Source organism: Mustelus asterias, chromosome 16 (genome assembly GCF_964213995.1).
Source record: "Mustelus asterias chromosome 16, sMusAst1.hap1.1, whole genome shotgun sequence".
NCBI lineage: Eukaryota > Metazoa > Chordata > Chondrichthyes > Carcharhiniformes > Triakidae > Mustelus > Mustelus asterias.
In genome coordinates this window covers 71,038,648-71,065,130 of record NC_135816.1, presented here as the reverse complement: position 1 = coordinate 71,065,130, position 26,483 = coordinate 71,038,648, and the positions used below count along the sequence as shown (strand labels likewise).

Below are 26,483 nucleotides of genomic sequence, written 5' to 3'. Positions count from 1 at the left end.
AGAGTTAAGATCTGGAATGCACAGAGTGAAACTTATTCCGTAGGAATTTACAGAAGACAACTGGACATGCATTTGGAGACTAATTGTGAGGAAATAACTGGAGACAGCTAGAGAAATAAACTGGACAGGGGTGATGGGTCAAAAGGGCCTGTTTCTGTGTTGTAAGGTGAGAGATGTTAGATTTGGGAAATGGGACACTTTGCTTGCTTTTGGACAATATCAGGCATTGTTAGACAAGCCTTTTGTCCTGGCGGTTTGTTTTAGTCTCAACCTCAGAACCTCTTGGCATCATTGACACATTGGGGATGGGATTGATGTTGGTATAGTGGTGCGGAACAGGCAATAGCCTATTATACACCTCACTCTATGCTCTTTTCCATTGACCTCGGAGGAAAAGAATGTTGGGCAGAGTGTAAGATTCTCCACCAGCCATTTTGTACTCTTGCTCCAGGAAGCAGTTTCACATCAAACCACCTTCTATCCATTCCTCAGACCGTAGACCTGTCTGAATGAGATGGCCAATTTAATGCCAAATAGCATTGCGATGGAGGTAAGGGAGGTTATGCTACCAGAAGGTGCGTTGAGACTGCCCATATTCACTTCACATTGGATCCTTACACTGGCAAACAGTGGAAGTTGGATTTGAGCTCAGGTTCCAAAGTTGAATGGTTCACATCTAACTCATATTGTCACCTAGTTTTTCATCCTATAGGCTGCAATGCCATGAGGCAATGCAAAGTCAACAAATTGCTCTCTGACAATGGAAGGTATATTACCTAAATGATATTTCTTGCCCTAGGGGTTTGATCATTCTCAATGCGAACCTCAGCTACTTGGTGCAACCCCTTGAAGACAATCTCGACCAGCACCTAATCTACAGGGCTGAGCACCTGAAGCTTAAAAGCGGGACCTGTGGACATCAACAGAACAAACACGAGGAAAACTGGGTCGAAGGTTTCACCAGGCATTTTCATCCAGCACATCATCGGGTAAGGATAACACAAAACCCAATCTCGTTAAGATGCACACTCAAGATCTAAAACCTGCCCTCTCGGATGGATAGTTATTGAACCTCACACATTAACATTGATCAGTCTCCAATCTTAAACCACCATTATGCAGAGAAATCTCAAATGGATAAGGTAGAAAAAACTCTAAATTCTAAAAACAAAACATTTGGTGCCAAATGATACCCTGAGGGACAGTGGCAAATGAACACACACATGGGCGGCGCAGTGGTTAGCGCTCCTGCCTCACAGCGCCAGGGACCCAGGTTCAATTCCTGTCTTGGGTCACTGTCTGTGTGGAGTTTACACTTTATCCCCGTGTCTGCATGGGTTTCCTCCACAGCTCCAGTTTCCTCCCACAGCCCAAAGATGTGCGGGTTAGGTTGATTGGCCATGCTAAATTAACTCTAGTGTCAGGGGGATTAGCAGGGTAAATGTGTAGGGTTATGGGAATAGGGTCTGGGTGGGATTGTGGTTAGTACAGACTCGATGGCCCGAATGGCCTCCTTCTGTACTGTAGGAATTCTATGACATGTCTGCCCATTCCACCAAAGTAAATCCTCCTGAAGTCTGTCATTATCCAAAATTCTCTTTCCATTATTTGAGCCAATTGCTTAACTCATCCACTTTAAGGAGGCTGAAAACTTCCATTAAAACTGAAATGAACTAAATTCAGATTCAGACTAGGACATGTGCCAGTTTTAACGTTGAATTGATTTTTTTTTGTGCTGCCGTGCTGCAAGAGTGACATTACACAGATTCACATCTGGACATGATATTGTAGATTGTGCTGAATGGCTCTAAGTGTTACATTTGCTCTGCACAGGAAAAGAGAGATGTGGTGAAGGATATGAAGTATGTGGAGCTGTATTTAGTGGCTGATTATGCTGAGGTAAGGCTCTTTATGGTCTGTGAGAGACTTCAATCATTTGTTTTATTCACTGACAGGTCTAGGCGAATGGTTGAGGCTCCTCACACACACAGATTGTAAAGGAAGGAAAGTATAATAAATCAGGCTAAGGAGTGGGTAGGAAGATGGTGGGAGGTGCCAGTTTTGGGGCCCTGAGAGGGAATGAGGTGGAGCAGGAGAATACTCATTGGGGTTGGATCTGGGTCTGGGCAAAACAGGTGATCGTGAATCTGCAGGCCGTTTTTATTCCCATTACCCAATTATGATGATAAATAGGGAGAGATTTGAAACCATACTGCTGATTGGGTATCCCCTAAAGAGTTTCAGAGGTGAATTTCCATTTGGAGTTTCCTAGCCATCTGTTGTCATGTTTTTTTCATTCATTCGGGGATGTGAGTGTAATTGGCAATGCCAAGGGGGTGTGGCCAGAGGAGAGGGCAGGGCCTAATGCGGGTGAGGGGGGAGGGCAGGGCCTCTGGGGGTGTGATCGGTGGGGGTGTGGAGGTCCTGCTGCCACTCTGCACTCAGGCTTGGTGACAGAGGGAGGGAGGTGAGCAATCGGGACTGGACATCAGGGTGGGGAGCGGGTGTCGGTCTGCCAAGGGGTAGAGGCTGTTGGGTCCGCGGGGGAGGGGGTCAAGGCTGGCCTGGACAAGTCCGGGAGGCCAGTGATCGGGTGGTGCGGGGGGGGGGGGGGGGGGGGGGGGGTCACGTTGCCAGCGATCAGGAGGTTGGCAGTGCGGGGCTACTGCGCATGCGTCAATCTCCACTCTGACAGATCGGCGCGTGCACAGTGGTCCGCTCAGTGCTATGCTGCTAACCTTTCCAGCGGGAATAGGCCTCGCCCAGAACTTTTAATGAGGCTCACGCTTGTGCACTCTGCAGCGCACAGTGTGTGGGAGATTCATTTTGAAAATCCCACTGAAAAAAACAGTGGGATTTACTCCAATTTTTACCCGAATTCGGCACTTAGAATTTTTTGGGGCGAAACAGACCCCATACATGGAGAATCCCATACATGGAGAATCTCATACATTTTAAATGCAAGGATTTCCACAATGTTACTCACAGGTCACTAATTAACTACCATTCTTCTGTTGAAAGAAGATCATCACAGTCCCTCCAGTTTGATTTTGAAGCAGTGAAGGTGGAGGAAGAAGAATGAGGCAAGCTTACTATTTACACAAGGTGTTGGTCCCCTTGAGCAGCGTGCACACCATAATCTTACTCTATGGTTGTGAAACATGGACAACTTACAACTGTCAGGAAAGGGAAACTATAACCGAGAAGGTGAAAAGAGGACCTGGAGGCAGTAACCACCACCTGGAAGAGTGGACAAAAAGAGGACAATCCTGGTAACCCAGAGACACAGAATGTTCACAGCGTCTGATCTGCCCTCAAGGCCTCCATAATCAACAACTGTGCAAGGACTCTTGGTTACTTGAGCAGGAAACAGTAAGACTTCTTGGATGAGAATGACCAAGACATTCAGGAGCTGATAAACTGCCATCACAAGGCTTTTCTGAACCTGAAGCAGCACCTCAACTCGAGCAAGAAAGCAGCTGTACAGACGGCTGAAGACGAGATCTAGCAAAATCCTGCGACCTGCGGTGGGTGGAGATAGCACAGGAGAAAGCATGGATCTCGAGGGACTGCCCGAGAAGATGATCAAGAAAAGAAACTCAGCAAGTTCCATCTTCAGTGTCTGTGGTGCATTCCAGATACATCCTGGCAGTACAAAGTCACAAATGTGGCAGTCTCTCTCAAAGGCAGAGCGCCCAAGTTTGTTAACGTTCAGCAAACAGAGGTGTTTCTGTTGGCTCTGGCAGCTCCGTAGGATGGAAGACGGTTGCTTATGCAAAGACTTTCTGTATGGTGAGGAAGGTGGAGCCAGAATACCAGGAGGAAGCCCAAAGCTCTGCTTCAAGGGTACTTGCAAACATGACATGAAGGACCAAACATCGATTATCAACCTGGGAGTCACCAGCTGACAACAGAGAAAAATGGCAACCCCTCCTGGGGCTGGCATGTACCCCCACAGTGTCCAGTGGCTTGGCAACAGATGCCAACATTGAAAAGAGCAACCCGTAATGATACCAGATAACTCCATGAGTGGCACTTGTGGCAGTAACTGCCTCTCAATGATTGGTCCCATTGCCATCCACAAAAGTGCACTATATGACACCCATCTGAAACGAATGGTTTGTTGCCTGTCAATCATCATCTACGGATGGATGGAAGCCACTGTTATGATACTGTAACATTACACTCAGAGAGAAATCCCACTGTGCCTCTGGCAATGCAAGTTAACTTTCGCTTTCCATGTTTACCTGATGCCATATAAAATGTAAAAACAAAATAATGCAGATGTTCTAATTCTGCAATAAAGACAAAAAGTACTGGAAACACTAAGCAGGACTGGCAGCATCTGTGAAGAGAGAAAAACAGCCATATAATAAGCCCTTGTGTTCTGGATTGTGTCATTTGCCTTCCATATGGAAGGTAGAAATTAATTTCCCCCAATTCCACCTCTTCGATCTTGCTGGGCGCAGGTCTGCAAGCTCTTTGATACTTTGCCCTCATGGGCCATTCTCCACACCTGGATTTGGCCAGTTAAGTGTCGGCGGGCTAGTCAATGAAAATCATTGCCATATTTTGCTTTGTCTTCGTCTGATGGCCAGTGAACAAACAGTGACCCCTCTCCCAATCACAGAGCTGGCACAAGATAACTGTTACATCATCTCCACCTGCAGAGTTCAGCAACTCAGTTAATCACCCTTGCCTCTGAATTCCTGACCTATTCATAGATATTCCCTTGCTGAAGCATCACTGTGGCCCTGAGTCCGTGGATCACAGGGTTTGAACCCCATACCATGCTAGAGAATGAACGAATCATTCAGCTTTGCCCCCAGCAGATACTCCCAGCTCATCAATTGCACAGCCAAATGAAGAATAAAGCTTCAAGTTCCCTGCTGGCATTAATCCCTACTCCACCCATGTGAACCTTTTGCTACCTTGTGGCCTGCTTTGGTGACACGATTTAATTACTACCACATAATCTTGAATTATACAAAATACAAACATACAAAGTAGGAGCAGAAATAGGCCATTCGGCCCCTCAAGCCAGCTCTGCCATTCAATAAGATCGTGGCAAATCTGTTTGTGTTTCTAATTCCACATTCCAATTTATCCCTGATAACCTTAGATTCTTGTTAGGCAAAGGAATCAATCTACCTCCACCTTAAAAATATTTAATGACCTTGCCTACATCGCCTTCTGAGGCAGCGAGTTCAAAAGTCGCACAACTCTCTGAGGGAAAAAAAACTCTCCTCATCTCTGTCCTAAAAGGACGACTCCTAATTTTAAACAGTGCCCCTTAGTTCTGGACTCAGAAAACACAGAGGAAACATTCTTTCCACGTCTATCCTGTCAAGACCATTCAGGATCTAACATCCAGCACAGTGGTTAGCACTGGTGCCTCACAGCGCCAGGGACCCGGGTTTGATTCCCAGTTTGGGTCACTGTCTGTGTGGAATTTGCACATTCTCCCTGTGTCTGCATGGGTTTCCTCCCACAGTCCAACGATATGTGAGTTAGGTGGATTGGCCATGTTAAATTGTCCCTTAGTGTCAGGGGGATTAGCTTGGGTAAATGCATGGGTTTATGGGGATAGGGCCTGGGTGGGATTGTGGCCAGTGCAGACTCGGTGGGATGAATGGCCTCCTTCTGCACTGTACGATTCTATGATATATTCTATGATATAACATACTTTGATCAACTAAATCATTGGGCATCTCTTGAAGAGGTATTAATTTGCAGGGTTATAAGGTAAAAACGGAGTTATGGGCCTAAATTGGACAGCTCTTCAAGATGTTGGCATAACGGGCCAAATGGCCTCATTCTGTGCTGTTTGACTCGGTGATATGAAAGGTGGGGTTTGGACAAAGGTTGCACGAACTTACTTTATTTGAAACTCTTCCACACTAATAAATACAGAGGAGGGAAATGGGGTAATACTTGAATCAGCAACAACTTATATTTGTATAACTTTGTATGATGCCTTTCATAAAATGTTCCAAAGATACTTCACAGGAGTATTATAAAACAAAATATTTTGATTTGATTTTGTTTTGGTTTGTTATTGTCACATGTATTAGCATACAGTGAAAAGTATTGTTTCTTGCGCGCTATACAGACAAGGCATACCGTTCATAGCGAAGGAAATGAAAGTGCAGAATGTAGTGTTACAGTCATAGCTAGGGTGTAGAGAAAGATCAACTTAATGCAAGATATGTCCATTCAAAAGTCTGACGGCGACAGGGAAGAAGCTGTTCTTGAGTCAGTTGGTATGTGACCTCGGACTTTAGTAATATAATGTAATATAAACACACAGCCACATAAGGAGATAAACAATCTTGGTCAAAGAAGAAAATTTTAAGGAGTGTTTTCAAGGAGCACAATGAAGTAGCGAATAAGGAGTAGGTAGAGAATTCCAGAGCTTAGGGACTCGGCACAGCCATTAGTGGAGAGATTAAAATCAGGGTTGCTTAAGAATCTAGAATTAGAGGAGCACAGATATCTTGGAAGGTTGTGAGACTGGACAAGATTGCAGAGATAGGGAGGGGCAAGGCCACAGAGAGATTGGAAAGCAAAAATGAGAAGTTGAAAATCAAGCCATTGCTTGACTGGGAGACAATGTAGGTCAGTGAGTGCAGGGGTGGTAAGGGAATGGGACTTGGTGCGAGCTAAGACACGGATGACCTTAAGTTTTTGCAGTGTAGAATGTGGGATACCAGAGGGGAGTGTGTTGTAGTCTGGAGCTATGGACAATGATGGAAGAGGCTCCAATTTTCTTTCCACCACATGGCTGACCAGGAGTCTCTCCTACTCTTACTACCTGCTAATGGTGTATGTTCGAAGGATTAATCTATGTGGGGCCACATTATGAACACACCTTCCTTGGACATCTAGTCCTGGAGCTTCTGGCTCAGAGGCAGGGACATTACCCACTGTACTATAGGCCTCCTGGTAGAGACTGATTGCTATGATCAGTCAACAGCTCCATTTATCATGCATCATGCAACTACCAGGATGGTAGAAGGGCCAAAATCGATGGAAATTGAGAAGTCCTCTGTTCCTTTGGCACCTGAATAATTTAGGAAGTAACCAGATGCTGTTTTGGGAAGATTATTGGGTTTGACTCATGAAAGAGTGAATTTTCACTGAACCCATCTTGCTATTCCCTCAGGATGTTGGAAAATTAGCACAGGTTCTGGTGAAACTTCAACGAACTTAAAAGATGGTTGACTTCTTTCCTCTATCTAATTCTATCACCTTTTAGTTTCAGAAACATTACTGGGACCTCGAGAAGACAAAATTGAAATTGAAAGAAACTGTGAACTATGTTGATAAGGTGAGACCAAACATGTGTGTTACCATGGGTGGTGTATATTATATTGAATTATACTGCATTTTGCCTGGTTTCCCAGCCAATATATTCATTAACCACATTGCTAAAATATATTATCTGGTCCTTACCATGTTGCTGTTTATTGGAGTCTCCTGTGCACAAATTGGTTGTCTTGCATCCTGTTATAGGTAAATAATACCTCTGAGTCTAGTCGTGTGTCAAAGTACAGTGGTTTATTTGCACAATTGTGGGAGAAGTCCGATCCCTAACGCGGTCCCCAGACTTCTCACTGAATACAGGTCAAGAGCAAACATTTATACATATATTTTCGCCCCTGGTCACGTCCTCACCTTCCCACGATTATTGCTGCCTCGGCAGTTCTGTCTTTCCCGTGTAACCGTGGCCATCTCAAGGCTGCGAATATCTGTTTTGTCGCCACTTGTGCGTTGTTTATCCATTACACAAGATTATAAGTTTGCATAAACAAGTTAACTAAAATACAGGGGCCTATATAGCAATTTATATCAGTAATGATGAATAGTATCTAATGAATATATGTGAATCTATTATTATACGATCACAGAAGGCATAAGTGTGAGTTCCACCATGTTAAGTACATAATATAAAGGAACGCAAAATGGATTCTGCTTAGCTGATTCTACTTAGCTTATACTAGCTCAGTTAGCCACATTCCTGAGCACGATTAGCTGGGAAACAGCAGGGATAGCTGTGTCTCTTATCTAGTTTGAATACATGAAAACAAACTTTACAGACACGAAAACAATGAGCACTTCTCACAAATCTCTAAATATTACAGAGTTCGGGTTTCAATGCTTAAGTGTTACAAAGTTCATTAACCCATTCCTGTCTTCACATCCTACATTACAGCAGTGTTCAGAAGTATTTCATTGGCTGTAAAGCACTTTGGGATGTCATGAGGCCATGAAAAGTGCTATATTAACACGTCTTTCATTCTTATTATTTGCTGGATCAGAGGATAGTTTCAAATGGGAAGCATGAAAGACGTGTAAATATTTATCAGTTCCACTCAAAGTGATATACATACGTTGCGAGTCAATGAGTTGATTTTTGGGTAACTGAACAGTTGTGCAGAGCAAGCTCCTATATTTTGATCAGCCTGTTATTAAGTGCCAGTAGAGTCTACCTGAATGTTTCTCTTAGTATTACAGGTCTCTGAATATCAGGATTGCCCTGGTTCACTTGGAAGTGTGGACTCATGAGAACAAGTGTGATGTGAGAGAGAATCCCTATACCACCCTCTGGTCCTTCCTGAAATGGAGGCGACAGACACTGACCCGAAAGAAGCATGACAATGCACAACTCATCACGTGAGTGTCAAAGAGCTTTTCCTTGCATTTCGCCAGAGCATGTAGACACTTGCATACATTGGCTGCTATAATCCCAAAGGGGTTTAGATGTGCTAAAATGTTTTAAGCTGTTATGGTGAAATAAATGTGCACTATTCTATGAGTTACTGAACCACACTAGTCAGTGCTTCTTAAGGTTGATTCCATTGCTGCATTCTGATTAATCTCAGCTTCCCTCTATACCAGAAGGGGAGATAAATTATCCCTAGAATCATAGAATGGTTACAACAAAGAACAAGGCCATTCAGCCCATTGTGTCTTGCTGGAACCAATATTAAGGAGGTTATGGTGAGGCATTTAGAAAATCTCAATGCAATCAAGCACAGTCAACATGGTTTTGTGTAAGGGCAATCATGTTTGATTGAGTTAATGGAGCTCTTTGTGGATGTTACAAACAATGTTGTGCTATATTCTCTTCTCTGCGAATTGTCACATCCAGGCATTTCATGTGATATGTGTCTATTATGTCCTCAAACTCTCTCTTCAAGAGTATGGATGTTTTTCTTCCTTTTCATTCTCTGTTGCCCTGGTTCTGATAACTCATTCACCATCTTCTTTCATTGTTCTGCGCACCTTTCCTTTTCACAAGCTCTGCAGTTTGACCCATTGCTGTGGGGCTATTTGGATTTCAGCTTCCTACAGACTTTGTTCCCTTCAAGTGACCAGACAAAGAATTTCGGAGTTTTAAAATCAGCTGTTTATTACAAGCTGTAGCAAAGGCTCCAGTACGCCAGCTGATAGCACTGTCCAGAGCCGTGGATACAGCATTACACAAACAGATACACTTCCAGATTCAATTAAAAGTAATTAGCGTATACCAATCAGAGATGTACATTTGTGTGGAAACTATCTATGTCCAATAACAACTATTGATTAGGTTTACATCATGCATAAGATACAAATGCTACTAATCAATCACAACATCTGCACATCTATTTGCAATTAGTGTAAAGACTTGAATATGCTATCTGATCCTTAACATAACAACTTGTCTCTGACTTGTAGATATCAATTGTCCTCCCGAGTGTTGATGATACTCTCAGGCTAGGTAGGCCTCAATGGATAAACAAACCATGTGTTCAAGCCGTAAACCATGTTGCTTCCCCATGTTAGAACAGCCCCCGCATTGTTTTACAATCTGTGAGGATGGACACCTATGATGTTTCTGCCTGAGAACTAGCAGCCCACAGCTGTGTCCTGTGTACTTACAGTACTAGCAGTATGTATGTTTTTTCTGCTAACCTAATTATTTTAATCTTTTCACTGAGTATGATTATTAGTATGGCTACTAGTCTCTTTTACTCATGTATGGGACATTTCCTTCCATCAGAGAACTCGTGATTGTCCACAACTCTTGTACAGTTCTCTCCCAATCTGGTGTGCATTCTTGCTGCCTTTTCCTTAGCATAATTGAAAGCTAACTGTTTGGGTGGTCAGCGTCTTCATCTGTCTCTTCATGGTGTTATGTGCTCTGACAGTGTCAGTGGTTTGTAATATTGTGAGCTTGTCCATTTGAATTAGGATCTTTTATACATCAGGATGTGCAGAGCACCAGACGAGCTCATCCCCCAGACTTCAATCCATTTCCTTAAATTTAAACTGGCTGGCTACATTTCTTAATCATGTTAAGAAATTGTCAACGGGCACAGCAAGTTCCTGCCTCCGGCTCCGAACCTCATATCAGTGGATCTGATGGTTTGACTTTGGCTAAGGGTGTGTTGAACTTCTTAAAAATCTTGGCTGGGTTTTTATTGTCATCTTGGCTTCTTTCCAGCTATTGAAAAGATCTAATCCTTTATCTCCTGCCCACAAAAGGACCTTTATCTCTTCACGAGTATCTTTCAGAAAACTGTTGAATATCAATTTGCACTTTTGCCCAAACTTCTTGATGTTATCCGTGATGTTATCAGCCTCCCAGTTCGCCATGAGCTGCATCTACATGTTCATTGTCGCATCCGTCTTGTTTCCGCATGATTCACGTAATTTGTTTGGGCACTAGTTTGGGTCAATTACTAATTTACATTATTCATAGTGTTTTGAGTTCCACTCTCAAAAAAACCTTCTGTTACCATGTTATGCCTTGTGGAACTCTGACATAAATCACACTTTTGATGAAAAGTCTGGAGCTGACATTGTGTATAATTTCTCACATTGTATCATTCCAATGCACATAAAGCAATGTGTGTTTGGTACACAGACTGTAATGCAGTGGTGAGTGGTGTAGTTTCTTTGGATAGAGACACACATGAAAACATATTGGATCTCAAACCATTTTCTAATGGCGTACATTTAAGGCGAAAATGATTTATTTAAAAAAACGTATTATTGTCATATACTGCGACACAAGCTTGTGGGGGTGTGAATGGTTTAATTAAACTGAAGTTAGATCGACTACAGAGGTCAAAAGCATCAGTAGGGGAGGGTGAAGGCAAATGGTTTAAAATGGTGATCAACCACGAAAGCTTGAATAAGAATTAACATAAGACAAATAAAAGAAATGCTTTAAAGCTGGCTATTGTATTTCAAAAGGAATATATATGATTGGAAGATTGCAAATAGGTGGGGCATAATAGGGTAAATTTAATTTTAAAATACAGTAGCAATAACGTAAAAAAAGGTTGATCAGTTCTGGGAAAAGGAACTTCTAAATGTCTGTAGTCACAATAGTGTGCAAGATCGGGGGGTGGGGAACAGATTTAAGGAAACATTGAAAATTGTGTTGGGATGGTAACTGTGAGATCCTAATCAAGACAGTGTAAATGAAACCAGACCTGGGAACACATGTTTTCTGTCGCCCTCAGAGAGCAAAGGGACATTGTGTGCTAATGTTATTGCAATTTGTTATATTAAAAGATCTATAAGGACTTTTGCCATAAAAAGAGCCAGGGGTGGGGGGGAGGCCGATTTCTGAGTTTATTTAAGCCAACATCTTTTAGGAAGTGTTTGAAAAGTACTGTTAACTGTGTAAAAGTGTTCTTGCGTTATAAATGTTTCCCCTTTTATTCTAATAAATGTTTAAGGTGAATATAAAATCATCACAATTGGTCAGTGAGTTACTTATCTTGACTTCAGGAAACTCCCCATAACACACAAATTGCAAAATAGTTGTGGCAGCTCATTCAAGTTTACCTTTGAGATTTGGCACTTACTACCTGCATCCCATAACACATTCTGATAATAATGTAAATCTATTTTTCCACAATTTTGAATTTGCATTTAGGGGAATCACCTTCAATGGCACCACGATTGGTTTGGCACCTCTGATGGGCATGTGCTCAGATTATCAGTCAGGAGGCGTCAATGTGGTGAGTGATTCAATACAATGACAGTTCTCACACAGAAATTTCTGTACCTATTTTTCATCAGTCAATGTAATTTGCAACCAAAAGAGAAAATGCTGGAAAATCTCAGCAGGTCTGGCAGCATCTGTAAGGAGAGGAAAGAGCTGACGTTTTGAGTCCAGATGACATTTTATCTCTTTTGGTTTCAGATTCCAGCATCCGCAGTAATTTGCTTTTATATAATGTAATTTGCAACATGTCAGAACACGATGAGGCTGATTTTACTTCCACGTTCACCATGAACGCAAACGGCGATGTGACCGCAAAATCTCACGAAGATCGGAAAACTAGATTTGCGCCTGTGAGAACCTGTTTTCCAATTTTCCCTGTACCCCTCTCCGGTAACATAATGAGGTGGGAACCTCATTTAAATACATTTTAATACATTTGAATACACTCCAAGGGCTCCCCTGCCATGTGACCCTCCACATAAAGAATTCCTGTCACGTTGGCGAGGTTTACAACAGATATTTTAAAACATGCAGCAGTCGAGGGGCCCCCCCCGCAGCGGGGTCGGAAATGGGGGGCTGATTTTCCATGCAATGTGCCAGAACATCTGGGGAGAAAACCCGGTTATGCAGCTGGAGAGTGACACGCCGGTTTTCTCGTCTCGGCCAGGACTCTGTGCACACTTTACAAAATTCTGTCTTCAGTGTCACAGACCGATAGAATGTTGTTTATCCCCTTGGTGACTTTTTTGTTTTGGGGATTAATGTTTTGATTAATGCTTATCATAATATGAATATCAATTGGACTTTACTAATAAATTAAGACCCCCGAAATAATTTTATATCTGAAACCTTTTCCACACTGCTGTAAAATGGGCTGTCATTTACAGCTAAGATTAATCAGCGAGGGGTCTGGTTGCATTTTATGCCTCAATGCCCTGAAATGTGGGGAGGATTTAAAAGTAAATCAATGGAGCAGTGCTCAGGCTTTTGATTTCCAGTAAAGGGGTGGATTCTGTGGATGGCAAGTTTGTAAGAATATGAATGTGGACGTGATCAGACTCAGTTTCGACACTCTCCAGCATCCTATAACCTCCCTGCCTAGTCGGTCACATGGAGAATTGCCATGGAGGGTTGCCAGTGCCCATGGAACGCCACTATGGCGTCAGGAAAGAAAGGGTGCAGAGGGAAGAGATGCTCTGTGGATATTATTTCAAGGCTCAGGTGTCAACCATGCCTCAGTTGGTAGCACTCTTGCCTCTGAGGCTGAAGGCTGAGAGTTCAAGTTCTAATCTAAAGCCTAGAGTGCAAAATCCAATTGAACAATTCAGTGTTGCACCATCAAGAGTTGGCATCTTTTGGACGAGGCACTAAACTATGGCTCTGTCTGCCCTATCAGGTTGACATAAAAGTTCCCATAGCACTATTTAAAGAATAGCAAGGGAATTGTCCACAATATCTGGAACAATATTTATCCCTCAACCAACTTCACAAAGAAATTGGTCTAGTTATTATCCCATTGCTCCTGTGGAAATTATCTGCCGCATTTCTGATATTACAACAATGAATACGCTTCTTAACTGCTATAAAGTGCTCAGGGATATTCTGAGGCTATATCAATACAAATACATTCTTTCTTTCCTTATTTCCTCCTTTCAATCATCCTTTCTTTCTTGGGTTCACTTGTCATGCTTATTGTTTTACCGATATTGTGGTTACCTTAATATTAAAAATGGCAGAGCCATCAAGAGTATAGAAACACAGAGGGACCTAGGTGTGCAAGTCCACAAATCCTTGAAGGCGGCAGCACAGGTGGAGAAGGTGGTGAAGAAAGCATATGGTATGCTTGCCTTTATAGGACGGGGTATAGAGTATAACAGCTGGAGTCTGATGTTGCAGCTGTATAGAACTCTGGTTAGGCCACATTTGGAGTACTGCGTCCAGTTCTGGTCGCCGCACTACCAGAAGGACGTGGAGGCTTTAGAGAGAGTGCAGAGAAGGTTTACCAGGATGTTGCCTGGTATAGAGGGTCTTAGCTATGAGGAGAGATTGGGTAAACTGGGCTTGTTCTCCCTGGAAAGACGGAGAATGAGGGGAGACCTAATAGAGGTGTACAAAATTATGAAGGGTATAGATAGGGTGAACAGTGGGAAGCTTTTTCCCAGGTCGGAGGTGACGATCACAAGGGGTCACGGGCTCAAGGTGAGAGGGGCGAGGTATAACTCGGGCGGCACGGTAGCACAGTGGTTAGCACTGCTGCTTCACAGCTCCAGGGTCCCCGGTTCGATTCCCGGCTCGGGTCACTGTCTGTGTGGAGTTTGCACATTCTCCTCGTGTCTGCGTGGGTTTCCTCCGGGTGCTCCGGTTTCCTCCCACAGTCCAAAGATGTGCGGGTTAGGTTGATTGGCCAGGTTAAAAATTGTCCCTGAGATGCGTAGTTAGCGGGTAAAATATGTGGGGGTAGGGCCTGGGTGGGATTGTGGTCGGTGCAGACTCGATGGGCCGAATGGCCTCCTTCTGCACTGTCGGGTTTCTATGTATAAAAAAATAACTCAGATATCAGAGGGACGTTTTTTACACAGAGTGGTGGGGGCCTGGAATGCGCTGCCAAGTAGGGTGGTGGAGGCAGACACGCTGGCATCGTTTAAGACTTACCTGGATAGTCACATGAGCAGTCTGGGAATGGAGGGATACAAACGAATGGTCTAGTTAGACCAAGGAGTGGCACAGGCTTGGAGGGCCGAAGGGCCTGTTTCCTGTGCTGTACTGTTCTTCTTTGTTCTTTTATTAAAATGACAAATTCTTTGAAGAAGAAAAGTGCTGGGCGTGAATGTTTACATGAAAAACGCCACTCTTGAAGCTGACAATCGTCCTTTACACCATTGATCTGTTCTCTCTCAAGGACCACTCCGACAGTGCAATCGGTGTGGCTGCCACCATGGCGCACGAAATGGGACACAACTTTGGGATGAGCCACGATGCTGACGGCTGCTGTGCGGCCCGTCCTGAGGATGGAGGATGCATCATGGCTGCAGCCACTGGGTGAGTGTCCAAAGCCATCGGGACAATGTCTGGTCTTGTGAGAGTTCTATTGGTCCTGGGTTTATCCCATACTACAGCAGAAGTGATGCAGAACGGTGGATCCCTTTTTACAAAAGTGAAAACCACAAGTAGAATTCAAGTAGGAGTTATTAAAGTCCTTTCTCTGCATCCAATAACCCTGATAATCAGCAACATGCTCAAAATAAAGAGTCTGAAAATCTCTTTATCCCAATTAACAAAATGAGAGTGAATAATAAAGCATTTGTTTGTTCAGTCCTTTTCTGTAAAAGCTTTTCTGGAAGCTGCATAAAAGACATGATATAGTAATAGGATCTTGGCCAAGTGGGTATTTGATGCAGTGTCTGCTGTGTCTAAAGTACCACAGATTGATGGAGCATTGTTCCTGCCCTTTGTGAGCTCTCTATTTTAGGATTTAATGGTATGGAGGATCACTAACTTGCAATCATATTTTTCTCATTTGGATTTTATTAATAAATTTAAGGTATCCAAAATAATTTTATACCTGGGACCTTTTGCAAAATTGGCTGTCATATACAGCTAAGATTAATTGGCACAGGGTTTGGCAGTATTTTTGGCCTCAGTGCCACTTAGTATGGTGGAGCGATTAGCGGTAAATCAATGGGGCAGTGCACTAGCTTTGATTTCCACTTAAGAAGTGGGGTTTGTGGATAAGTGTGTAAGCATGTGAGTGTGGACAGGATTAGACTCAGTTGCAGTGCACCCCAGAATCGTATAGCCTTCTTGTCTAATTGATCACATGGAGAATGGGTATGGAAGGTTGCCAGTGCCCATGGAACACCACTATGGCTCCAGGAAAGAGATGCAGAAGGAGGAGATGCTTAGTGGGTATTATTTCAGTGCTGTCAGCCAAGGCTCAGGTGTCAACCATGCCACAGTTGGTAGCCGGCATCTCCACATCATGACAGTTGGTAGCAACAGGGAGCGTTGAACTGAGGATGAGTCATTCTTAATCTCAGGCACATCTCATCCAACACATTGTCAATATGCACAGGGTGAAACAATACTTTGCTAGATTCAACCACCAAGCACACTATCAGTTAGTGTTGATTAATTTCAGACTTTATTCATGGTGCCGTAGCAGTACTTTAAAGAAGAGCAGGACATCCTCCTCCGTGTCAGTGCCAACATTTACCCTCTGTCAACATCACTGAAACATGTGACTGCTGTGTGTGAGACCTGTGCAAGTTAGCTGTTGTGTTTGTTTGCTACAGGGTTCTTTATTGGTTGTGAAGTGCTCCCAATATCTCCAACTTCAACAAAGCAGCATTCTTTCAGTGTTGCACAGGGAATGGTGGCCTAAATTATGTGCCAAACTCTGCTCTTACAGTTTGAGACAATTCCCGGGATGTTACGGCCTCGCTCAACCCGAGAATGGAAACTCTCGCTGGAGGTTACCGGACATTTCCATTGTCCGCCCCTCGCCTGCTCTGATTCCGTGGCGGACGGGGCGGTAGAATTCCGGCGAATGACTTTACAGTGCTTCCAAATATTGTATAATTTGCAAACTGTGAAATTGTCCCTACACACCAAATCCAGGAAAAGCAAGAGGGCTGGAACGTTATGGCCAGCGGCCCTGCAGTTTTCACTCCCACTTCCTTCAATATTCTTGGATGTATTTCATCCAGCCCCAGTGCTGGTATCAACATCCCCTCCTTATCAATTTTGAATCCTTCTAGTGACAGTTTCCTCCTCTTGTCAGCATAGCCTGGATAGTATTTACCTCCTTGGTCAAGGTAAATGAAAGTATTCAGTTAATACTTCAAGCATATTCCCTGCCTCCGTGCGTAAATTCCCTTTTAGGTTGTGAATCAGCCCTACTCCTTTTACCACCCTTTTACTATTTACTATCCTGTGCCTAAGTTTCTCTATTCAATAAATACATTCCTTGTTTCAAACAAAGTCTGAAGCTGCTCTTAATAATTCCAGACAGCGGCCATACAAAATATAGAAGATTTTGGGATTCCCCTTTAAGTTGGCTGCCAGTCTTTGCTCATGATCCCTCTTCACTTCTCTAATATGCTTTTCCACCTCCCCTCTGAACGTTCTGTATTCCTCTTGGTTCTCAATTGTGTTTTCTATCTGACACCTGTCAGAAGCGCACTTTTTCTTATTTCACTTAATTTTCATCTTTTTCATCTATCTTATTGTGACGTTAGTGTACCTTTAAGAAAGTTTTTTTCTCTGCAGCTCTCACAGCTTCAGTGTTTCTCAGCTCACAGTCTTAGCTGATGTCATTATGGCACCGGCTTGGCTGGAGATGCCATTATATTGCTGCTTAAATGGGGGTTAGTTTATTTTTACTGGGACATTTGTTCCAATGGATTGGAAAATACTAATGTAACGTCCTTATTCAAAAAGGAAGGGAGGCAAAATGTGGGAAATTACAGACCAGTTAGTTTAACATCTGTTGTTGGGAAAGTGTTAGAATCAATTATCAAGGATCAAAATCAGGACATTTGGAAAATCAAAACGCTATCCATCAGAGTCAGCATGGGTTTTATGAAGGGTAAATCATGTTTGACTAATTTGCTAGAGTTCTTTGAGGATGTAACAAGCAAAGTGGATAATGGGGATTCTGTAGATGTAGTATATCTAGACTTCCGGAAGGTGTTTGAGAAGGTGCCGCACAAAAGGTTAATTCACAAGGTTAGATCATATGGGATTAGGGGTAATTTATTAGCTTGGATAGGTGACTGGCTGATGGACAGAAGACAGAGTCGGGATAAATGTTTTTTTTTTCTGGATGGCAAGAAGTAACTAGTGGGGTTCGGTCCTTGGGCCCCAGCTATTCACAATCTATATTAATGACTTTGATACAAGGATAGAAGGCTCTATAGCCAAATTTGCCGATGACACAAAAATAGGCGGGACAGTAAGTTGCAATGAGGAAATAAGAACCTTACAAATGGATAAAGATAGGTTAGGAGAGTGGGCCAACATGTGGCAGATGGAGTTTAACATGAATAGGTGTGAGGTCATGCCTTTTGGTCAGAAAAATGGGAAGGTGATTTATTATCTAAATGGGGAGAGACTTCAGGGTCCTCCGGTGTAGAAGGATCTGACTGTCCTCATTCATGAGTCACAGAAAACTAGCATGCAGGTACAGCAGATAATAAAGAAAGTGAATGGAATGTTGGCACTTATTGCTAAAGGAATAGAATATAAAGGTAAGGAAGTATTGTCACAACTATACAAGACATTGATGAGACTACACCTGGAGTATTGTGCACAGTTTTGGTCCCCTTATTTGAGGAAAGATGTTGTGTAATTGGAGGCTGTTCAGAGGAGGTTCACTAGATTGATTCCAGGGATGAGGGGTTTGTCGTATGAAGAGAGAGTATAGGCCTATACTCTCTGAAATTTAGAAGAATGAGGGGAGATCAAAATGAGGTATACAAGATGATAAAAGGTATGGATAAAGTAGACGCGGAGTGGATGCTTCCAGTGGTGGGGCATTCTAGGACGAGAGGTCAGGGTAAGGGGCAGCAAATTTAAAACAGAGCTGAGGATAAACTACTTCTCCCAAAGGGTTGTGAATCTGTGGAATTCACTACCCCAAAATGAGGTGGATGCTAGGACAGTGAGTAAATTTAAGGGGGAGTTAGATTTTTAATTGGTTATGGGGAGAAGGCAGAAAAATGGGGATGAGGAGCATATCAGCCATGATTGAATGGCGGAGCAGACTCGATGGGCCGAATGGCCTAATTCTGCTCCTATATCTTATGAACTTATGACTCTGTATTGTTGGGAGGAAAAACTGGTTGGCAGGTCAGGTGATGGGAGTTCTTTCATTTTCAGTTCAAGCTTCTGTTTAGTTGAGTTTTAGAAGGAACGACAAGCTGAAAAGAAGTGTTTTCTGTCTTTCCCTGTTGTTTTGGAAATTCTGATGGTCATCTGAAAGCAAGATCTTGCCTTTCTGAAGGGGGGAATCTGATGTTGGTGGCCGCCTAGAGTCCCTGGTGTTTTGGGAAGCTGTTCTGACTTCAAACTCTTCTGAGTCCATCCAGAGAACTGCAGACTTCATCCAAAGGACTCAATTCCAGTATCATGAGAGCATTAGTCTATGCTGTTTTAAACCTGTTTGAAGGATCTTGTTTATGGGATTGGTTTGATTGGGAAAGCTCCTATATTCGTTTTGGGTTATACATTATCGTGATTGTTTTGGTGTTGTTCGTAATTGATAGAAGTTATTGCTAATACTCTTACTGTACATGTTAACTATATTCTTAAATAAACTTTGTTTGATAAAAGCTCCCTAGTGGGTCATTTGAATCACACCTGAAGCAAAATCTATCATGCTTATCCGAGCCAAATTCAAGATGCAAAACTTCTGATCCAGGCAGGCTCCATAAAACACTTTGGAGTTTCTGACCTGAACTATAATACTTTTTAAGTCCACGTTTGGCCACTTCTTTCAAAATTTAATTTATAGCAATATAAATTGTCCTCGTCAGACCCCACTTGGAGTACTGTGCTCAGTTCTGGTCGCCTCATTACAGGAAGGATGTGGAAAAGATTGAAAGGGTGCAGAGGAGATTTACAAGGATGTTGCCTGGATTGAGTGGCATGCCTTATGAGGATAGGCTGAGGGAGCTCGGTCTTTTCTCCTTGGAGAGACGTAGGATGAGAGGAGACCTAATAGAGGTATATAAGATGTTGAGAGGCATAGATCGGGTGGACTCTCAGAGGCTTTTTCCCAGGGTGGGAATGGCTGCTACGAGAGGACACAGGTTTAAGGTGCTGGGGGGTAGGTACAGGGGAAATGTTAGGGGGAAGTTTTTCACACAGAGGGTGGTGAGCGAGTGGAATCGGCTGCCGTCAGTGGTGGAGGAGGCAAACTCAATAGGGTCTTTTAAGAGACTCCTGGATGAGTACATGGGACTTAATAGGATGCAGGGTTATAGATAGGCCTAAAAGGTAGGGATATGTTCGGCACAACTTGTGAGGCCGAAGGGCCTGTTTTGTGCTGTAGTTTTCTATGTTTCTATAAAGACAGGGCCTAACAGCAACTTCTTACCAACCAATTAAATTATGATTTTCCTATCATGTTGCTATTTCTTTTCCCATTCTCCTTTTGACCTCAGTACAAGTCCGTTCCGAGTAGCTGCTTGGTCTAGTGCCTCTCCGACTCCCAGGTAAATGAGAGAAAGCTGCACCACTCTGGAGCCACAGACTGGACTTAATTAGGTTCACCCATTCTTCTAGGTGATAGTTACTGTCTCTGGGTCCTCTTTTCATCCACTCTTCTAGGTGTTTTTAAAAAATTTTTCATTCCATCCTTCAAGTTACAAAGTCAATGCTCAGAGTGGACCGGGCAAACCCAAATTTAAAATCCAATTGAATCCAATTCATGGCTTCCACAAGAGAGACAAACAACATCCAAGCTGACAGGGTGAGGCATTGCACCCTCTCCTGGGCTTGATCAAATGCTTCATCTTAGCTAAAACACCGAGATGACCTTGAAAAATTGCATTAAGTAGAGCCTTGGTTTAACCTCATTGATTACTCCGATCCTTTACTCTGCTCAAGCCTGGGCAAAGCACCATCACAGGCATTAGCACATCCCAAGTGCAATGGACTAGCCTCATCCTGGGTGAAACAGCTGCATGGTCATAGAATCCCTACAGTGCAGAAGGAGGCCATTTTTCCCATCGAATCTGCACCGACCACAATCCCACCCAGGCCCTATTCCCATAACCCCACATATTTACCCTGCTAATCCCCTGACACCAGGGTCAATTTAGCATGGCCAATTAACCTAACCCACACATCCTTGGACTGTAGGAGGAAACCCACGGTGCCCTACAACCAGAAGGCTTCTCAATCCATCGAATGGACTGCACAGCAACCTCAGGCAAGGCAAAGGGAGGTGGGGTCTGCTTCCTAATCAACACCTCATGGTGCCTAGACATAGCAACACTAGCAACTTTCTGCTCCCCAGACCTAGAATACCTGATGCTAAAATGCTGCCCCTACTACCTTCCGCAGGAGTTCACCTCCGTTATCCTGATGGCAGTTTACATCCCACCCCATGCAAATGTGAAGATCACGCTGGATAAAATATCCACTACTATGAATAGCCTTGAGACGAAACATCCCGAGGCCTTGTTCATCGTGGCCGGGGACTTCAATCAGACCATGCTCAAGAGTGTACCACCAAGTTACCACCAACACATCTCCTGTTCCACCAGAGGCCCAAACATCCCAGACCACTGCTACACAAATATCAAACCTGCCTATCGCTCTATCGCCCGTCCACACTTTGGCAAATCAGACCACAAGGCTGTGCTCCTGCTCCTGGCTTACAAGCAGAAACTAAAGCAGGAGAATCCACCAAAGAAAGTTGTGCAATGTTGGTCTGAGGAATCGGATGATCACCTACGGGACTACTTGGAGTCAGTGAACTGGTCAGTATTTAAAAACTCTGCGACCAGCCTGAACGAGTACACCACTACAGTAACTGACTTCATTAGTAAGCGTGTAGAAGACTGTGTGCCAAAGAAGCAAATCTGTGTGTTCCCCAACCAGAAACCATGGATGAACAGGGATATCCAGGGCTTACTGAAGTCCAGGTCTGAGGCATTCGGGTCAGGCGACACTGACCAAAACAAGAAAGCCAGATACGATCTAAGGAGATCCATCAAAAATGCCAAGACAATACCGCACTAAGCTAGAGTCCCAGGCTAGCCACACCGACCCCTGCCGACTATGGCAAGATCTGCAAGACATAACAGGCTACAAAATGAAGGCATGTAAAATCGCCGGCTCCAACGCACCCCTCTCTGATGAGCTCAATGCATTCTACGCCTGTTTTGAGCAAGAGGTCAGTGAGAGCATGCCCTCCACCCTGGAAGCCCTGGATGAACCTGTATCTGGGGTCACCATTGCAGATGTCAGAGCAGCCTTCTCGAAGGTCAACCCACAGAAAGCGACAGGCCCGGATGGGGGTACCCGGACATGCACTCAGATCCTGCGTGGATCAGCTGGCGGGGGTATTCGCAGACATCTTCAATCTCTCTTTACAACAATCTGAGGTCCCTACCTGTTTCAAGAAGACGATCACCATCCCAGTACCCAAGAAAAACCAAGCAACGTGCCTTAGTGACTATCGGCTGGTGGCTCTGACATCCATCATTATGAAGTGTTTCGAAAGGCTAGTCATAGAAATCATAGAAGAAATCATAGAAACCCTACAGTGCAGAAGGAGGCCATTCGGCCCATCGAGTCTGCACCGACCACAATCCCACCCAGGCCCTACCCCCACATATTTTACCCGCTAATCCCTCTAACCTACGCATCCCAGGACTCTAAGGGGCAATTTTTTTTTAACCTGGCCAATCAACCTAACCCGCACATCTTTGGACTGTGGGAGGAAACCGGAGCACCCAGAGGAAACCCACGCAGACACGAGGAGAATGTGCAAACTCCACACAGACAGTGACCCAAGCCGGGAATCGAACCCAGGACCCTGGAGCTGTGAAGCAGCAGTGCTAACCACTGTGCTACCGTGCCGCCCGGCATGAATCATGGCATGAATCAATTCCAGTCTCCCGGACTACCTGGATCCACTACAGTTTGCCTATCACTGCAACAGGTCCACAGCAGATGCCATTTCCCTGGCCCTGCACTCAACCCTGGAACACCTAGATAACAAGGCCACCTATGTCAGACTCCTATTTATTGACTACAGCTCAGCCTTCAACACTATTATTCCCACGAAATTCATCTACAATCTCCGTGGCCTGGGCCTTGGCATCTCCCTCTGACTGGATCCCGAACTTCCTAACTCACAGACCGCAATCAGTAAGGATAGGCAACAAAGTCTCCTCCATGATCATCCTCAACACCAGTGCCCCACAAGGCTGTGTTCTCAGCCCCCTACTATACTCCTCATACACCTATGACTGTGTGGCCAAATTCCCCTCCAATTCAATTTTCAAGTTTGCTGACGACACCACTTAGTGGGTTGGATCTCAAACAATGACGAGACAGAGTACAGGAATGAGATAGAGAATCTGGTGAACTGTTGCGGCAACAATAATCTCTCCCTCAATGTCAACAAAACGAAGGAGATTGTCATCGACTTTAGGAAGCATAGTGGAGAACATGCCCCTGTCTACATCAACAGGGCCGAAGTAGAAACGGTCGAGAGCTTCAAGTTTTTAGGTGTCCAGATCACCAACAACCTGTCCTGGTCCCACCATGCCGACACTATAGTTAAGAAAGTCCACCAACGCCTCTACTTTCCCAGAAGACTAAGGAAATTTGGCATGTCAGCTATGACTCTCACCACATCTTACAGATGCACCATAGAAAGCGTTCTTTCTGGTTGTATCACAGCTTGGTATGGCTCCTGCTCTGCCCAAGACCACAAGGAAATACAAAAGGTCGTGAATGTAGCCCAATCCATCACGCAAACCAGCCTCCCATCCATTGACTCTGTCTACGCTTCCCGCTACCTCGGCAAAGCAGCCAGCATAATTAAGGACCCACGCACAGTGGGCACTCTCTCTTCCATCTTCTTCCATCGGGAAAAAGATACAAAAGTCTGAGGTCACGTACCAACCGACTCAAGAACAGCTTCTTCCCTGCTGCTGTCAGACTTTTGAATGGACTTACCTTGCATTAAGTTGATATTTCTCTGAGTTAGTTATGATTGTAACACTACATTCCGCACTCTCTCATTTCCTTCTCTATGAACGGTATGCTTTTTCTGTATAGCGCACAAGAAACAATACTTTTCACTATGTTAATACATGTGACAATAATTAATCAAATCAAATCAAAAACCAGAGCACCCGGAGGAAACCCCTGCAGACACGAGGAAAATGTGCAAACTCCACACAGACAGTGACCTGAGGCCGGAATTGAACCTGTGTCTCTGGTGCTGTGAGACAGCAGTGCTAACTACTGTGCCACTGTGCCGCCTTATATGGGTTTCATCCCTGCCATATGGTGGTTACAAATCGATCTACCAAAATTCTTGAATTCCTGGGGACTTCAGGATAATCCTGGAAGGTTGGCAGACTTACTGTCCGTGCCAGGGATTGTTTATACTTTAATACTTATTTAAATGAGCCAAAACGGCATGCTTCTGCATTGTAGGGATTCTAAAGTTATTTGTTCCAACATAATTGAGAGATTCAGCCATCCACTGATTTGTTTTGTTCCCAAGCTGTCTGGATCCAGGTGATAGGTTAAGCTCCGCTCTGGGGTTTAAGTTTTGACAGCTGTCTCTAAGAAAGGTTGGTTGACACTCTTGTTGATGAGTAGCTGGGGGGGCCAGAGTCCTCACTGTATATAATTATTATTGAGGTGAGCCAGTTTCAGAATGTGAATTACACAGCCAACATTTCATTGTGTGCCAAGGATACAAGGTTAAATGAAAGGAAGCCAGTCATTCCATGCTGGTTTGTTATGATCCGGGCTTAGCATTATACAAACATCTTGCTGATCTGCAAACAGCACAGGCCAACAGCAATCAACTTGCACGTGTCTATTTACAGCAATTGGATTACGTACTGTCCTCTCTCCTTCGCTCTCTTCATTTGGCTTCCTCCATGTCCCAGGGTTGCCAATCACTGCTTATGCCATGTCACTGTGTGGCAATGCAAGAAGGCAGACCCCAAGAACTGCATCAGCTGGTATGGAGATTGAACTCATGTTATTGACCCAATGAGTGCTTCTGCACCCCCCCCCCCCCCCACCAAAATCTAGCCGACCCCTACGCTGTGCATTGTGATATGAAACAGTATGTTGCCCCACTCTAACCTGAGAAATGCCTCAAAAATCCAATCTTAACAGTTAACATGCTTATGTCTGATCCTTATTCTTCAGTGATCCGTTCCCAAAAGTGTTCAACAAGTGCAACGAGAAGGAGCTTCAGAAATATCTGCACAATGGCGGAGGGATGTGTCTCTTCAACATGCCTGACACAAACACGCTGTACGGAGGGCGAAGGTGCGGGAATGGTTACGTGGAGGAAGGCGAGCAGTGTGACTGTGGGGAAGTGGAGGTAAGTTGACTCCTTCAAGTGGAGCAGCTTCTTCAGTTGAAACTGTGTGGCTATTGACATCTTTAAGTTTGAATCCTCCCACACTTCCTGCTCACTGAATTATTTTGGGTTCGACAGTAAAATAGTAATGTCAGCCATGGGTCAGTTGGTGGAGTTCTTACCTCTGAGTCAGAAGCTTGTGTGTTCAGCGCCCCATTCCAGGGACTTGAGCATCAGTGCCTTCATGAGAAAATGCTGCACTGTTATAGATGCTGTTGGGATGGCGTTGTCATGTTTGGAAGCTCGTTTTGAGGATGAACAGGATGGATACAAGCTTTCACAGCCTTGGTACTCACCTGAGCAGAGTTATGAAAGATGCACGGTATAAAATAAATGTTTTCAAAGGAGTAAAATTGCAGCTTGGGATATGAGGAAATTCTGAATGCTTAAGAGATATGAGGGTTGGTTTTCATGCGCACAGGCTGGATGTTAATTTAGCAGCATATTAACCATTGATTAGACTAGATTGGATTAGCGCCAAAGAAGTTGCAGTAAAAATTTTGTGGGTGAATCCTCGAGTATTTATTAGTGGGGATAAAAGGAGAAAGGTTGACACTTCTGGACATCTGGAATGCAACCGAAAATGCTGGAAGTTATAGCTTGCTTTTTGATTTATTTCCTTATGGGTGTCTATTGTCTGTCCTCAGCAGCCTTGAGAAGTTTTTTTGTGGATTCTGCTCCCACTATAGCTGGCAAGGAGAAGGGAAACTTGCATTTTTATATAGTGTCCAACTTCAGCATGTCTCAAAGCGCTTCAGAGTTCTTTTGAAGTCTAGTCACTGTTGTCGTACAGGAAATGCAGCAAGTCTGTGCACAACAACCTCCCACAAAAAAGCAAGAAGGTAAATGAGATGCTGACTAACTTAGCCAGCTCTTGGTAAAAAGAATCGATAGATTAATGTTTCAGGTGAGGACCGTTTAATTAGTTTAAAAAATATATATATTCTTGTTGTGTTCTTGATTCAGAACTCCTGACACAGTTCCCAAAATAGTTATGTTCCTTATTATGCAAAGAAACTTCAATCGCTATCTAATATGGAGCAGCTGTCTGTCCTGTTCCAGAGGCTGTATCTGCGTTGCAGATGGGAATGGTATAGCAGGGCAGGCTCAGTGTTTATGAGCTGAATGATTTTGTTTTGTGAGATACATTCCAGGTTTTCTAGTAACCCACTGGATTGTAATGAGAGCTGTCGCATTATCCAAAGACTTGTCATGCATCACTTACTTACATCCAAGATGGCGCTGGAGCGAGGCGACTTCTTGCAAGCTGTGCCCAGCATACCTTCTAATTCTATCTTTTACACTCGTTCTATGCTTCTAAAACTTCATTCTAACTCTCTT

General features: G+C 43.9%; 1 protein-coding gene across 1 annotated transcript in view; it reads left to right on the top strand.

Moving 5' to 3' along the window:
- The window catches only part of adam19b (ADAM metallopeptidase domain 19b), a 145,570-nt gene that overhangs the window by 85,952 nt on the left and 33,135 nt on the right, over positions 1–26,483 (top strand). Inside the window, exons 6-12 of the mRNA XM_078231651.1 lie at positions 800–989; positions 1,834–1,899; positions 7,259–7,330; positions 8,510–8,676; positions 11,936–12,020; positions 14,907–15,046; positions 24,926–25,103. Of these exons, the coding sequence (XP_078087777.1) occupies positions 800–989; positions 1,834–1,899; positions 7,259–7,330; positions 8,510–8,676; positions 11,936–12,020; positions 14,907–15,046; positions 24,926–25,103 (898 nt within the window). The remainder of the gene's footprint in view (positions 1–799; positions 990–1,833; positions 1,900–7,258; positions 7,331–8,509; positions 8,677–11,935; positions 12,021–14,906; positions 15,047–24,925; positions 25,104–26,483) is intronic.